General features: G+C 41.1%; 1 protein-coding gene across 2 annotated transcripts in view; it reads left to right on the forward strand.

The window, feature by feature from the left end:
* Positions 1-15912, forward strand: part of LOC138981530 (myogenesis-regulating glycosidase-like) — a 124915-nt gene that overhangs the window by 68646 nt on the left and 40357 nt on the right. The window contains exon 1 of one of the 2 annotated variants that reach the window (XM_070354488.1): positions 10854-11498. The exons of the other annotated variant lie outside the window; for it this stretch is intronic. Within the exon in view, the coding sequence (XP_070210589.1) occupies positions 11445-11498 (54 nt within the window). The 5' untranslated portion in view covers positions 10854-11444. Of the gene's footprint in view, positions 1-10853; positions 11499-15912 lie in introns of those variants that run through there. 2 annotated transcript variants of the gene reach the window in all.

A 15912-nucleotide genomic window follows, 5' to 3' on the forward strand; every position in this document is an offset into this window, starting at 1 on the left:
TTCACTGTCAGGTCTGAGAATGAACTATGATAAAACAATTGTAGTTTGGTTAGGACCTTTAAAGTTTAGCAAAAGAAGATTTTTGCCTGATATGAATTTTACCTGGAACCCGGATAATTTTAAAGCACTTGGCGTTATTTTTTCGGTGAATATATCTGAGGTTGTTTTTCTTAACTATAGAAATAAGTTAAAGGAAATTCAAAAACTTCTGAATTCATGGACCAGAAGGAACCTGACACCTTTTGGTAAAATAACAGTCCTAAAAACCTTGGCTATTTCCAAATTGACACATTTGTTTACTAATTTACCTGATCCAGACGAACAGTTTATGATGGAGTTAAATAATATGTTTTTCAAATTTCTTTGGGATGGAAAAAGAGATAAAATTAAAAGAAGTACGGTCACCCAACCCTATGAAGATGGAGGATTAAAGATGGTTGACGTGAAAAGTTTTCTGTCATCTCTAAAAATCGTTTGGTTAAAAAGAGTTGATGGCCTTACTGGATTAATATCAAGATTATTGTTTAAAGCATGTCCATCTGTTACAACAATTAATATGAGAGGAGAGGAATTTGCAAATGTTTTGATGCAGAGAATGGAAAACCCGTTTTGGACCAATGTTTTTAAACATTATAAGAAACTACATGGAAAATGTGACCCTATAACCTTTAACGATTTTGTATCAGAATGTTTACATTATAATGTTAATATTCGGAGAGATAAAAAGACAGTGTACATTCAAAATTGGATCGACAATGGAATAGCTCAGATTGGTCATATTTTGGGACAAAATGGATACTTATCCTATAATGCGTTTAAAATCAAATATCCAAATGTGCGAGGCGATTTTGTATTGTATCAAGGTGTAATCCAGGCTGTTAAGAAATATCAGAGAAAAATCGGCTTAGAATTTGATAAACATTTCATTATGACAGAGCCCATTGTGTGGAAATGTATTTGTAAAGGTAAGACACAACTTATTTACAAAAAACTGATTGAACATACTACGGTCCCAAAATGTATCGAAAAATGGTCTGAATCTTTAGACTGTTTGTTAGATAAGAAGGCTATTTTTCAACATGTTTTTAAAACAACAAAAGACACTTGTCTGAGATGGTTCCAGTACCGATTATTGTACAGAATTTTGCCCACAGAAAGGTTTCTATTTTTGCGAAAAATTGTGGATACGTCATTGTGTACATTTTGTGGTAGAAATGAAGAAACCCTTTTACATATGTTTTGGGAGTGTGATAAAGTGCAGACTTTTTGGATAGAATTTGTAAATTGGCTAAAGGCGAACTGCACCCATTGCAACAATTTAAAACTGTCTAAAGAACTGGTTCTTCTTGGAGTGGCGAACAATGTAGTCACCGATAAAGCTTTTGATGTGTTATTAATCTGTGCCAAACACCATGTATATATTTCCAAAATGAACAAAAAGACCCCTCATTTTCAGACATTTAGTAGAAACTTTAAGCAAAGATTTATTTGTGAAAAGTATAACGCAGTTGTGAATAATACAGTAGATAAATTCTACAAGGATTGGCGCCTGTATATGCACGTTTTGATGTAACCCTTAGGTTTTTTCGTTCCTAAAACCTTTTGATAATGCGACCACCAAACCACTGAACATCCCCCCCTCCCCATTCCATCCTCCCACCCCATGTATGTTGTAATTGTCCAAGTGTGTTTTTCTGTTATATGATTCTGTCCTTTTGGTTAGGTGATGTCCTGTAATGTACAGCATATACATGTAAAAAAAAATGTACAAAAAGAGAATAAAAAAAAAATAAAAAAAAGGAAAATCCTCCCGCGGTTGGCGTGTCAGTGATTGATTTTGTACAAACTTTTGTGGTAAGCATCGATTTTGTAAGAACCAGCTAAAGAAACGCCGCTGTGACCTTTTATATTTTCAAAACGATGTACGTTTTTCGGGAAATACGTTGCAGGCTTCTCCAGAACGTTCTGAGGGAAGTTGAACGGCAGCTTCTGCTGAATGTTTAATGACGGGCAATGGAAGGAACTAACGGTGTTGTATTTGAAAGTTTCTTTTTTCAAGACGGCCTTTATCGATCACCTCTTCATTCCCTACTGGGATGGTTTAGCGGCCCGCGGAGGGAGCACACGCTGCAGTAGTTAAAATGGCAACATGTTTGGGATTACGTCCCTTGCGCGACCCATGTCTTCTGTTTTATCTGGGTGTTTGAAGTGAAGCTTTTACTTTTGAAACAGAATCTGTGAAGTATTATTTTTAATCACAGTTCGTATCTGAGTCTGTGTATGTATTGTATACTTTATAACTTCAGAGAAAATATATTCTAAGGTTAGTTTGAGGCGTTTGTTTAATTTTCAGTCTCGAGAGAGAGAGAGAGAGAGAGAGAGAGAGAGAGAGAGAGAGAGAGAGAGAGAGAGAGAGAGAGAGAGAGAGAGAGAGAGAGAGAGACAGAGAGACAGAGAGACAGAGAGACTGAACTGAGACTGAGACTGAGCAAACCGACACTCTCTGGAAGAGGTAGTCATTTGAATTACTACAGCATCCAACGACCGTCTTCGCACAACCCGAAAGACGTTTATATGTCATCAGTGAGTTGTGGGTTGAGTTCAGGCCCAGTCAGTGGCTCATGGGGATCTCTCAGTCGCAAGGCAATTCCTTGATAAACTTCACTTTAACGATTCTCGCCATGTTGTATTGACCCGTTTTGACACTTTTCGGGAAGAAATTACGTCATAATTTGGGGTCCCGGATGTTGTTGTGGGAGCTTCTTTGCTTCGTTAGTTTCCCGCAGTTCGGGGATTTTCTATGTTTAGTTGATTGGAAGATCGCTTGATGCATGCGCATCATGCGGAATCAATGCATTTTTAACGACAGCAGTGCTTAATGCGGACGTAGCTGTGTTTAGACAGTTTCAGGATTGTGTGACAAATGAAAAGGTTACGTTTGAGGTCGTTTCTGTATTTAGACGACTTGAGAAATGCTCGTTATAAGATCAGACGACTTTTGAATGAACTGAAAAATGAAAGGACTGAGTTGTCAAAGCAGTTGTGGAACTCCAAATGTAGGAAGGGAGAGTAGAAACGTCGACGGCTCTGAGGACAAACGTGCCTTTGGCTTGTTCAGGGTAATGAGCCCCCTTTGAAAGAAACCATGAAAAATTCATCGATGTTTTCCAAGACAACACCCTGCCTTGCAACCACGCACTGTTTGCGAATGAATTGAGCAACGATTCAGTTCCAGAGGCAGAGGGTGAAAAAGGACATTCTTTTTTTGAAGCTGCCTTTTTGGAATTTCTGGGACACTTCAAGTGCTGACCAATCTGAATTGAGTTGATCTCCTGTGCTACACTTGAACTTTTTTGGGGTGGCAGCTGCCTTGGCTTTTTGTTGCTTCTATTCGATTGGAAAAAGGGGGCGTTGGGTGGGCGTAACGAAAGGGGGACAGTGGCATAGGTGTAGAGATGGAGGTGGTGGGCAAAGAAAGAGAGAGAGAGAGAGAGAGAGAGAGAGAGAGAGAGAAAGAGAGAGAGAGAGAGAGAGAGAGAGAGAGAGAGAGAGAGAGAGAGAGAGAGAGAGAGAGAGATTTCTGTTGCTTGGAGGCATGATGCAACTTGTTTTTACACCTCCGCGTTTGAGTTGAGTGTTTGAAGAAGATTTGCGTGCTCTTTCGTAGTGGCAGGCGTCGTTTTTTCGTTGGTTGGAACGGTCGTAAAAACGAATCTAACGCCTTACAGATCGAGTTACTTGTTTTTTCCATTTCGAAATGTGTGTTTAAAATGTTTGGCGGAAAGGCTAAGTGCTCAAAGTTTGGAGTGAGACACTTGTGTTTTGGACATTTAACCTTAAAGGGGACAAAATTTACGTGCGTCTTTGGTTCATGTGTTTGGACTTGGTTTTTACATTTAGTCAAGTTTTGACTAAATGTTTTAACATAGAGGGGGAATCGAGACGAGGGTCGTGGTGTATGTGTGTGTGTGTGTGTGTGTGTGTGTGTGTGTGTGTGTGTGTCTCTGTCTGTCTGTCTGTCTGTCTGTCTGTGCGTGTGTGTGTGTAGAGCGATTCAGACTAAACTACTGGACCGATCTTTATGAAATTTGACATGATAGTTCCTGGGAATGATATCCCCGGACTTTTTTTTCTCATTTTTTCGATAAATACCTCTGATGACGTCATATCCGGCTTTTTGTAAAAGTTGAGGCGGTACTGTCACACCCTCATTTTTCAATCAAATTGATTGACATTTTGGCAAAGCAATCTTTGACAAAGGCCGGACTTTGGTATTGCATTTCAGCTTGGTGGCCTAAAAACTAATGAATGAGTTTGGTCATTAAAAATCAGAAACTGAAACTTGTAATTAAAAAATTTTTTTTTTAAACGATCCAAAAATAATTTCATCTTATTCTTTGTCATTTTCTGATTCCAAAATCATTAACAGCTATTGTGTTTCTAGCGTAGCAATAGGGTCCGATATTTAGACGAGACAAGTATAATGCCGACGAGTCGAAGACGAGTCGCATTATACTTGTTCGAGTCTAAATATCGGACCCTATTGCTACGCTGAAAATACAATAGCGATGAAAAAGCTGTTTTGACCTTGATTTGTTGTTCCAAACTTACAAAATGACAGTTTTTGCGTCGATGCGTTGATCTCAGGTTTTGATAGCAGACGCCGTTTCTTATGCGCATTAGTTTTGCGCAGGTGCCACACTGACTTTGAAAAAAACAACTCGATTTGACAACACAGCTGTTAAACAGCTTTTTATTAGTTCATTCGTATACAACAAAAAGAAGTTTTGAGTTTTTTTTAATTTTGAACAAGACTACTTATGAAGAAGACCAAAACACAACATCAACGCAGCAAGGGGAGGAGAAGAGAACAGCTAATCCGTACAACGCGAGCAGACGGCAGCGAAGTTTTCAGTTTGGGTGAATGGCATTTATACTTTTCTCGTCATGAAGCGAATTTTTCAACCTCAGTTATAAACGACTACATGAATGTTAGTGCCATGGGTTGTACATCAATACTTCAGAGGGGAAGTGGGGTATTTAGTGTGGATAGTGGGGCCCCCAGTTGAAACGATTGTTCAAATGTGTATACCAACATATAATTTGGTGTGCTGTTAGAAGACATCTAAAGAATGTAAATTCCAGGGGGGGCAAGCAATTTTTGTCCTCTGGTAAATTTGGTTGCTAGGCAACGGAGTGCCTAGTCGCGAACAATGTCAAACACACAGGTTGGGCGTTTTAACACATATAAACTATAATATAAGACTGAATAAACATAATAAATCCATATTATTGGGTTGTTGTTGTCTTTTTAATGCCTTTAAGTGAAAAAATAAATAAATGGTTGAAAAATGAGCCAAAAATCATATTTTGGAACCTTCGGGTTAGGCTATATTTGTAGGTGCTCCCAAATAGAGACAAAAGAAGGTAAATAATAACCTTGAATTGACCAGGGAACACACCAAAGCTTTGGTGATATACAGGTGAGCCCAGGGACCTAGATAATGTGTATATCTAACACGTTACTTAACGGTGTGTGTTCAGACTGAAGCAGTGAAGACATTGCAAGCGGCGTAAATAAACACATGGACTGGAGCCTGTGCATCTTTTGCCAGAAGGACACAACAGAAAAGCTGATAAATCCCACTGAAGAAAGCTACAGCACAGCAGAGAGACACTTAAAAGGTTTTAAAGCAGTTGGAGCGTTTCAGTCATCACTGAAAATAGACAAATTCAATGATGAGTCAGGGATTGCGTCTTCGTTAGCCAAACATGGAGCTAGGTGGCACAAGAACTGCCGTGCTAACTACAACCAAAGAATGTTGGACAGAGCTGAAAAGAGACGGCATGCATGATGAATCTGAAAAAGATGAAGGCGAGACAGGAAAGAGATCACGCAGAGAGAGTGGGCAAGTTTTTCCACAAGAAAGAGACCTGTATGTTTAACTGTGGCAAAACTGGAAATCTTTCTGGAGGTTCTACATACCAGCTTGAGTCACATATTCGGGAAGCTGCTTTGAAGATTGACCCTCAAGTTGACAACAAGTCACGTCTCACGAGGTTGGGACTGGCTCACATGGCCAGACGAGGGTTTTGCACTTCACGGGTAAGCCATGATAAGATAATTCGGCCAGATTGAGCTGGTTGAAACTAGCTGACTGGCTGCTGCAAAGGTCAAAGCCACTGTCAGACCCAATTCACCTTAACAGAGTAGCCCTTTTCAGAAATCAGAACAAGTCTACTCAGATGACCAAGAATCTGAAGCTGAAGACAGCCAAGACCAACTGTGGTTTGTTTGCAAGATTGTATGTTGGATGTCAGGCTAGAGGAGAAGACCTTGATGAATTCTTTCAGCACAAAAACCAGTCATTCCCTCCATCAATCTCAGATTCTGGAGAATTGCGCCACGGCAACAAAAGCGATCTCCTGCACTGTTTTGAGAAAACTCATGACCCAGTACTCACTGAACCACAAGTATCAGCTGTTCTCATTGATGGTGCTGCGCTGGTGCACATTCTGAAGCCACGCCAAGCACAAAGATTCCAAGAGTACAGTGATTCTGTCTTTTTAGCATATGTCCTGATGTGCCTGTCTAACGCTGATCGCGTTGACATTGTTTGGGACTGTTACCGCGACAACAGTCTGAAGTCATCAGTGAGGAAGAAACGAGGCTCTGGCATGAGGAGAAGAGTGAAAGGAGACGTTGCTCTGCCACGCAACTGGCCAGAATTCCTACGAAACAGTCAAAACAAAGAAGAGCTCTTTCATCCTGTCTGAAAATCTGAAGCTCGTCAAGGAAGACGGGAAAGTGGTCATTGCAACACAAGGTGTGGACTTTGTTAGTTCTAGTGACATTAGTGAGGACCAAAGAGCCAGGCTGTCCCCTTGTTCACACGTAGAGGCTGACACCAGACTGGTTGTACACTGTTCTGATCTGGCCAGAATGAATCACACTGACGTCATGATCAGGAATTTAGACACTGATGTAGTGGTGCTTGCAACAGCTCACTACCATTCCCTCCAGGAAAACCTGTGGGTTGCATTTGTGCTGGATCCCACTATCGTCTTCTGCCTATTCACGACTACGCCCAGAGTAATCAGCAGCACCTCTGATGTTTCATTCTCTGACTGGCTGCGACACTGTGTCATCTTTCTTTGGTGTCAGTAAGAAGAGATGCTGGAAAGTGTGGATGTCTGATCCAGAATTCACAGCTGTTCCTTTGGGTGCTTGCATCACCGGACAAGTTCAGCCAGATTGAGCGCTTTGTCTCGTTGATGTTCGACAAGACCAGTGTTTCCGACAAGGTGAACCATGCCAGAAAACACCTGTTCACGAAGAAAGGGCGCATGCTGGAAAACACCCCACCCACTCAAGCTGCTCTTCTTGAACACACGCAAAGATCATCTGGAAGGAAGCTCTCATTCCGCAGCCAGAGATTCCAGATCCTGCAAGCTGGGGCTGGGAAGAAGTTGATGGAACTTATTCGCCTGTTTGGACATCACTTCCAGATGCATCTAAGATCTGCTCTGAACTAGTAAAATGCAGCTGCAAGAAAGGTTGTAGAGGTCCGTATAGCTGTGCCACAGCGGGTGTCCCCTGCACTGCTCTTTGCTTCTGTGATGGCAAATGCCAGCGTGACTGAAAGACTGAATTCATGAACCGGTTATGTGAGTAAATCGCTATGGATATAGAAGAAACTATGTTTACAGGTTTCTTTTTCAAACTCTGGCATTATGCATGAAATGCATTTCTTTGTTAACAAATAGTAGAAATACAGCTTCGCGTACAGTATTAATTTTGTAAATAGGAGGGCCTCTACAACCTTGTTGAGAATTTATCTGTAGACAATTGACCGGACAGTATGTTTTACATCAGTATGTAGTGTCGTAGTGTCATCTGTCTTTGCTTTAAAATAAAGCAGAATCATGAACCCATTCCAAAAAGATAGCAACTAGCAAGAATATATTTGTCATTTGCATAATTTTAATAGTCAATGTGCAAGCTTGCGATTGTTACTAGACGGTACCGTTCTTGAAAAGAAAACCGATTCATGTGTATATAATTATAAAACGTCAATAGCCAGTGCAGGGGCGGATCACATCATGGGGGTTTCCAAATTTCTTAAAGGGACAATTCGACGACGCGAAGCGTTTAGTTGTGGGCGCGAAAATGGAGCAATCTTGTGCAATCTGAGCCAAGAAACTTCCCCTAATACACCTTCAAAAAGTAAATTTAAGAAGACAAATTAGATTACCAATAAAAGGAAAATTGACCGATCTGGTGCAACCTGAGCCAGCAAATTACCCAACTACCTTCCGAAACCGTCATTTAGAAGACAAAGGCCAGCTCCTAGGGGGGCCCGGGGGCATGCCCCCCCGGAAAATGTTGATAAAAATCAAGGAAAATGGAGGAATCTGGTGCAATTTGAGCCTTCAGTTTCTCTTTATTTTTAAATGTATTTTTTTTAATACTTTTTTTTTTAGGCTGCGGGGGGGGGGGGGGGGTCCGGAAACCCCAGAAACCCCCCCTGGATCCGCCCCTGCAGTGTGTTTATTGTCCTGATGTTGGAAACATGGTACAGGCAAACATAAATGTTAATTCAAAGGTAAACTAAACTCTTAGTTACAAAGAACTGGTGTTTTGAATGTTCACCTTCTGCAAAAGTGCGTTTTGAGGGTACAGTATGCTTACTAAACAGGTCATATTTTCGTTCATAGACCATTTAGAAGTTGCCCCTCCCTGGCATTTGGATCCTGAGAGATGTCTTTTTAACTGTATAAAGTATCATGTTGGTATACCAATCCGAACAATTCAGCCCCTATTCTGCAGCTAGTCCTAGCACTAGGAGTTACGAGATAAGAAAAGCCGAATGCGAAAGTTTGTGTCAGCCGGCAACTGAGCTCACACAGGCACACATAAACGGCTGTTCCGTTTTACTCCCCTGTTTGTACTACATCTTTCGACTTAGGGCATTTTGTGGTGTTTAGGGACAGAAAATAATTGGTTTAGTCCTGTTTCATCGGGAAGTTAGCAGAAAAGGGTATGCTATCGACATTTGTAAAGCTGAAAAACATTCCCGAGAAGAATTTCAAGTTGTCAGTGTATGCTGTTGTCGATTGAAACATCGTGTGGTACCGGAACCATGCGTCTTTGTTATTGCCAATATGCTTTTTGGATATTGGCAAAAATGGCCGACTTCCGTTGCATTATGCTTTGATGATCGGAAAAGGGATGTGTGAGACCATCCAATCACAGCCCCCGAATTCCCCCACGTGTCCATCATCAGAATAGCTATACATATGTTATATTTGAATTACAAACAAGCTCTGAAAATTAAAAATATGAACATTATGATTAAAATTAATTTTCCGAAATCGATTTAAAAACAATTTCATCTTATTCCTTGTCGGTCCCTGATTCCAAAAACATATAGATATGATATGTTTGGATTAAAAACAAACTCAGTAAGCTAAAAAGAATAGACATACAGAAAAGCGTGTTATCCTGCTCAGCGCGACCACTACCGCACTATTCTGCATGGCTTGTCAATTTCACTGCCTTTTCCACGAACGATGGACTGACGAAACTACGAGTATGTGGTCTTGGTGAAAAAAGCAGTGCGTTCAGTTTCATTCTGTGAGTTCGACAGCTTGACTAAATGTAGTAATTTCGCCTTACGCGACTTGTTTTCTCCTCTAGCTGCGTTTAATTTAATCAAATGTTTGAACAATAGGAGAAGGTCATCGATTTAATTGGAGGTTGTATTGTTCATGTTTTTCGTTCAATGGAAGGAGTTTGGAGTGAGATTTTTGTGTTTTGGACGCTTAACCTTGAAGGGGAAAAATTAACGTGCGTCATTGGCTCACGTGTTTGAACTTGTTTTTCTCCTCCAGCTGCGTTTAACTTAATCAAATGTTTGACCAATAGGAGAAGGTCATCGATTGAATTGGAGGTAGTAGTGTTCGTGTTTTTCGTTCAGTCTTGAAATGGAAAGAGAAGCTGTTCCTCCTTTGCACCCCCTCCCTCGATCTCCTCTCCTCGTCCTCTGCTGTGTCACAATTAACTCAAAGTCTGGATCTAGAGTGAAGGAAAAGTGGTTTTTGCCCCGAGAGATTACAAGATGGATTTCTTACTTTCCAAAGTTGGAGTCAAACGTTCAAGAGAGAGGGAAATATGCAGTTGCTGGCCCACGCAATGGCGTGACAAACTCTTCTGGGTCGAAGTCTGAAAGGGTCCAGAGCGACTTGTCTTGTCGATGAGAAGAACTTCTGAAAAACTTTTCACTTTTCGATGGACTATGGGTTTTCAAAAGACCTGCGCCTTTCGTTTGGTTCTGCTGGCTTCAACCAGTTTCAGTATCGATAATTATACTAGTCTTTTAAGACATCCTCCTTCTCATGTAAACCATCGTGTAAAATACCACAGGTCCAGGTTTTACATGGAGTAAAAGAGCGTCCTTCCACTTGGACTCATACAATTTATTTAGAGTGGAAGTTTTTCGCTGAATTAATTTTTGTACTTACACCCAGGTCAATCTGCAAAATTAATTCAGCAAAAAAATAAGATATATATCCCACAATACCCCGGAAGCAACCAGGCTATTGGTTTTTGGTATGTGTCAAAGTGCAAGAATGCTCTTTCCGTTAAAAAAAACCCGTTGACATGCCTGTGGTGGTTTAGATTACAGGATGGATAACTTGGGAAGGAAGGTATCTTTAAATGATGATTTTTTTTCGGAAAGAATAGTTCTGTGGTAATAAGGGTTTTACCTGGACAGTTTAATGAGACGTCTTAAATTATAGTACTTGTCTTAAATCGTCTTTTGGGGTTTGTAATTTGCAGCTTAACAACCTAGATTCTGAAGAAAGAAAAAAAACACTTCATAGAAATGTCACCATAATTTCAAGTGAACATTCCATTGAGTTTCACAAAGGCAGCGTGTGTGCATGAGAATTCGCAAGAACAATTATTCAATAGAATAATCACGAGAAACATGAGACGCCAAGACACTCTCCACGGAATTACGCGTACCTCCAGTGGTGTTCAGTCTCCTAGCCTCAGCACTGACGCTCAGCTTCTTCTGTCGTGGGACGCTGAAAACGCGCCGACTTCAAAAGCAACATGCGCATGTCTGCAATCGTTACGGAGCCACTGGAAGTGACTAAGTGGCGTGATTGGCAGTCGATAGGACCCCCAGACAGTGTCAGGACCGATTCCAGCCAAGCTGATAAAGTGCCTTTCAGTTCCACGTCTTTCACGTGCACGTTTCAAGTGACCTCCTTGTGTGTGTTCAAGTAATAGTGATGTGATTTTACGGATCTGTCGGCTTGGGAACAATTTCTTCAGCGTCGTGTGTTTAAGTGCGTGTTGTGAGTGTTTTTGTGTGTTCAGGAGTTTTGTTTTATTTTTCTTGTCCTCGAAGAATATCTTGTGATCAGCAAACATGTCGGGATCTCCTACCATGGAACCTACCGCCTACGATGCGTCAATACCAATTGTGAGTATACTATTGACGATGTGAATGATGACATTAGTTTCTTTCGACTATCTTACTTAAAAATTACGTTTAGAGACTAGCCTCCTGCTCCTCTCTCTCTCTCTCTCTCTCTCTCTCTCTCTCTCTCTCTCTCTCTCTCTCTCTCTCTCTCTCTCTCTCTCTCTCTCTCTCTCTCTCTCTCTCTCTCTCTCTCTCTCTCTCTCTCTCTTTTATATCTCCAAACACCATTTCACAATGCTGCCTTGTTCGGGCGAGGCGATCTTTTAACATGATGACAGTTTCCTGTCCTGCAAACCTACAGTCATTCAACTGCAGCAAACAAACCGCACACAAAGAGCCTCAAACACAGAATATCCCAAGCTTTGCTGTTACCCACGAAAGCAGCTCAATCAATTTATTCTGACAAAGAAATCCGGCGGTAAGACTTAACATGACTGGCAGAGATGTCAAATATTGATACGGTATTTGACAATATCCCCGCAAAATGTCAGAGAGTGTTTGTTTCTTCTTTGCCAACCTGTTTTTCTCTTCGACAAGCGTGAATCGCCCGATGAAAGGGTGTGGGGTCCTGCATGTCTGTTGGTCTTTGTTATGGGGGCCAGGAGGCCCCCAATCATAAGGATAGTTTCGAGGTTGACCATGGGCAGCGCCATTTTGTTGTGAAATACGTCATCAGTTTGTGTACACAGGAAGTTGTGACATCCGTCACGCTATGGGAGGGGTGAAGGCAACATTGTTCATCAGTAGAAAGTTGTGAAATCCGTCACCCTATGGGAGGGGTGAAGGCAAAATTGGTTATCACTGAGTTTGTGTAACACAGGAAGTTGTGAAATACGTCACCCTATGGGAGGGTTGACGGCAAAATTGTTCAACAAAAACATCATTGGTCGAACTGTGCAGGGTCAACCGCAACAAACTCAAACCATTCATTCTATACTGCATTTGAGTGACTTATATACCGACATTTTCATTTCTTATTTTCAGCACAGGTGTAGGAAAAAATCATGAACCAAAATGTTATTTATTTTCTAATTTAACATTTTTTGTTTTACAAATGTGACCATGGTCTTTCAAACATACAGTGACATTAAACATTGTTATGTTAAAAAAAAGAAAAAGAAAAAAAGCTTTTGTGCACAAATCAGAAAATACATTGTACATTTTACCTACAGGCCAAAGCGTGTCTGTGGCGGCAAAGGACCCAGCAAGTTGCACTGGTCTATATTTTTAGATCAGTGGCAAGTTGTCAAGAACAGGCGCTTGCATTTGGATGTGTCCACTGATAGTAGGTTTGGTTGTGATCAATCAGAATGATGTGGGAATAAAAATGTATGACCGTTTGGTATTTACTTACTTACTGCCTTTCACGCCTGGTGGCGTGTAGGGCAGCGACAAAGACCGTTTGGTATGATGACATGTAATTCACATATGCTGAAATGTAATATTATACATGATATAATATTATTATGGCTGTTGCCATGACCATGAACCCCAAGAAAGGTTTAATGTTATGTAAAATCAAAATACCAAAATCAAGCACCTATTAATCTGGTCTACGGCGCGGGAAGATTGAGGCCTTCGTAAACGTTCAACGTTGGTCAATAATGATTTTAACAATGTTGTGTCGTTTTGTATTATGTTTTATTTTGTTGATCAATTGATAAATATGTCTTCCCAACATATTACAAATCAAACAGAAATAAAGTCTTAGAGAACTACAATAATTATTGTTGCCGTCAAAACCTTGCAAGGCCTCAACCGTTCTCACGAGATCAGTTACATTTTTTTTTTCTCTCTCTGTATGTATGTCAGTTTGTCTGTGTCTCCCTCTGAGTCTCTCCGCTTCTGTCTTTATATATGTCTGTCTCTGTCTATTAGTGTGTGTGTGTGTGTGTGTGTGTGTGTGTGTGTGTGTGTGTGTGTGTGTGTGTATGTGTGTGTGTGTGTGTGTCTCTCTCGCTCTCGCTTTCTCTCTCTCTCATCTGACTCTTGGCACACAGGTTTGTTTGTTCGTTCATGGGCTTAAACTCCCACGGCTTTTACGTGTATGACCGTTTTTACCCCGCCATTTAGGCAGCCATACGCCGCTTTCGGAGGAATTGGCACACAGGTCAAAGCAGAGGTTAACTTGAGTGCACGTGTACCTAGCAGGAGGGGGTGATTTCTTGAATTAGCTGAGGGCGGTGGTGAACATGGGTCTCAAAGCAGAGGTTGGGCTATTTTTAGACCGTCAAAACAGACGGTACAGCGTCGTCAATCCCCGCGTGAAGGAAATCGCTCACCTTGCACGTCCAAAACGTAGTGATATTATTGACACGCCAGATTAGCGCGGTAGCGTATTGTGCTAAGCAGGAAAGCGCGCTTTTCTGTATTCTTGTTAACTTTGCAATTTCCGGAAAACATCCACTTTCACTTTGAGACTGTTCTGTTTACATTCGACACTATCAAAACCACTTTGCATTGCAATACTGAAATAATTTTTTCTGTGTTCGAAAGCTACAGCCAATCGTTATTATATCCCCTTAGGTACAGTTTTATAACATTATTGGCACATGTAAACAATAGGAATTAATTAATGAACGCTACGAAAAGGGCAGCCTTTAACCTCCCTGTTGTCACTCAGCATTTTTTTTTTAATTCTCATCCACACTTTCAGCACTCCCCCTACCCGCCCTCCCCATCTGAGATGTAATTTGTAAATGGCGTTTTCAGCCTTCAATCCACTATTTAACAATAACATAGTAAGCCGTCGCGATATAACCTTCGTGGTTGAAAACGACGTTAAACACCAAATAAAGAAAGAAAGAACATGGTAAGTCAAGCTTTTCAAACCTTATCAATAATTGCTTTGATGTTTTGCTGATGTTCAATTTATTATTTAATGAAGATCTCATGGTTCAAAATTTCATATTGTTTTTTCAAAAACGTGCGTGTGTTCCATTTCAAACTAACCTCACTGATGTGAACTCCATTATAACTGTCACATATGTTTTACAAATTACACCCATAATCCAAACCAACGCGCAAACACACACACACCACAACTACACACATATGTACTCGTTACAATTTGGCAACGCTCGTCACAACACTGATAGACAACGAAGCAATCTCTTCGATCATCTATGCGCTGAGTCCCCGTCGCAATAAAACCTTCGTGGTTGAAAACGACGTTAAACACCAAATAGAGAAAAGTCTGCGCTGAGTCGGTCACACTTTTGCTCACCCCTGCCAACAATCTGAAACCAGGGCCGGACTACCGGGGGGGTTATGGGGGTTGCGCAACCCCCCCCCCCCCCCCTTGCCTGAACATGTACCTTACTTATTTAAAACATTTTTTATTATTGCTTATTTTATGCCGTTTCATGCAAGGAGCGACCATTTTCTTATCTCAGAATATGACCTACCCATCAGCTTCAGGGGGCTTCGCCCCCTGACCCCCACAAGGGGCTCTGCCCCTTTGACCCCGCCCAGGGGCGGACGAGGGGGGGGGAGGGGTTCTAGGGTGTCCGGACCCACCTTATAAATATAAAAATATAAAAATATTGAATGAGGTATGCATTTCTTTATTTTACATTGAGTTTCAATTTTGGGGGTTATTATCAGTGACAAAATCTGCTGCCTGAAACTGGTAATGATCATCCTCAGAATGCACCAGATTGCACCATTTTGCATCCTTTTTTCAAAATTTTCCGGGGGGGCATGCCCCCGGACCCCCCTAGCAAGCTAGGCGCTTCGCGCCGTCGGCTCGGCGCTTCGCGCCTTCACACCCATATCTTCACAATATACTTTTGAACCCCCCTCCCCCCATAAAATGAACTGATCCGCCACTGCCGCCAGGGGGGATATCCCCCTAGACCACCTCTAGCAACCCCCCCCCCTCCTCTTAGCCTAGTCCGGCCCTGCAAACGTATCCTTTTTTTTCAATCACTACAAAATTATCATACAGCTTTTTATGTCTCACTAAATTATAAATCAGATGTATGTGGTTGTTTGTTGCCTTGAATGCCCCAAGGGGCAAAAATGAGTGTTTCTTCCATACTAATTAGCCTCATTTGCCTAACCACATATAGGAGTTATCCGTCCTTATGGAGTTAAAAAAATTATATAAATCCCATGCTAATTTCAAATACAGCGTTTTGCTATTCACTTCAAAATAATAGTAAATAACAATCAAGAAATAACGAAGTCTTTAAAACCACAATTTCCCAGATATTTACACTTTTCATTTTGTTTCAATTCACACCACAAAACATACACTTCGCCTTTTGCTATTCAGTCTCAAGTCTAAATAATAATAGTATAAATCATAACTAATTTTCTTCACACCATCATAGACATAAGGCCTAAAAAAAAAAATAGGTGTGGTTACGGTAACCCGACCTACCCTATTTTTGGGGGCCGACCCTATAAC

The sequence above is a fragment of the Littorina saxatilis genome, linkage group LG1, assembly GCF_037325665.1.
Source record: "Littorina saxatilis isolate snail1 linkage group LG1, US_GU_Lsax_2.0, whole genome shotgun sequence".
In the NCBI taxonomy this organism is placed as follows: domain Eukaryota; kingdom Metazoa; phylum Mollusca; class Gastropoda; order Littorinimorpha; family Littorinidae; genus Littorina; species Littorina saxatilis.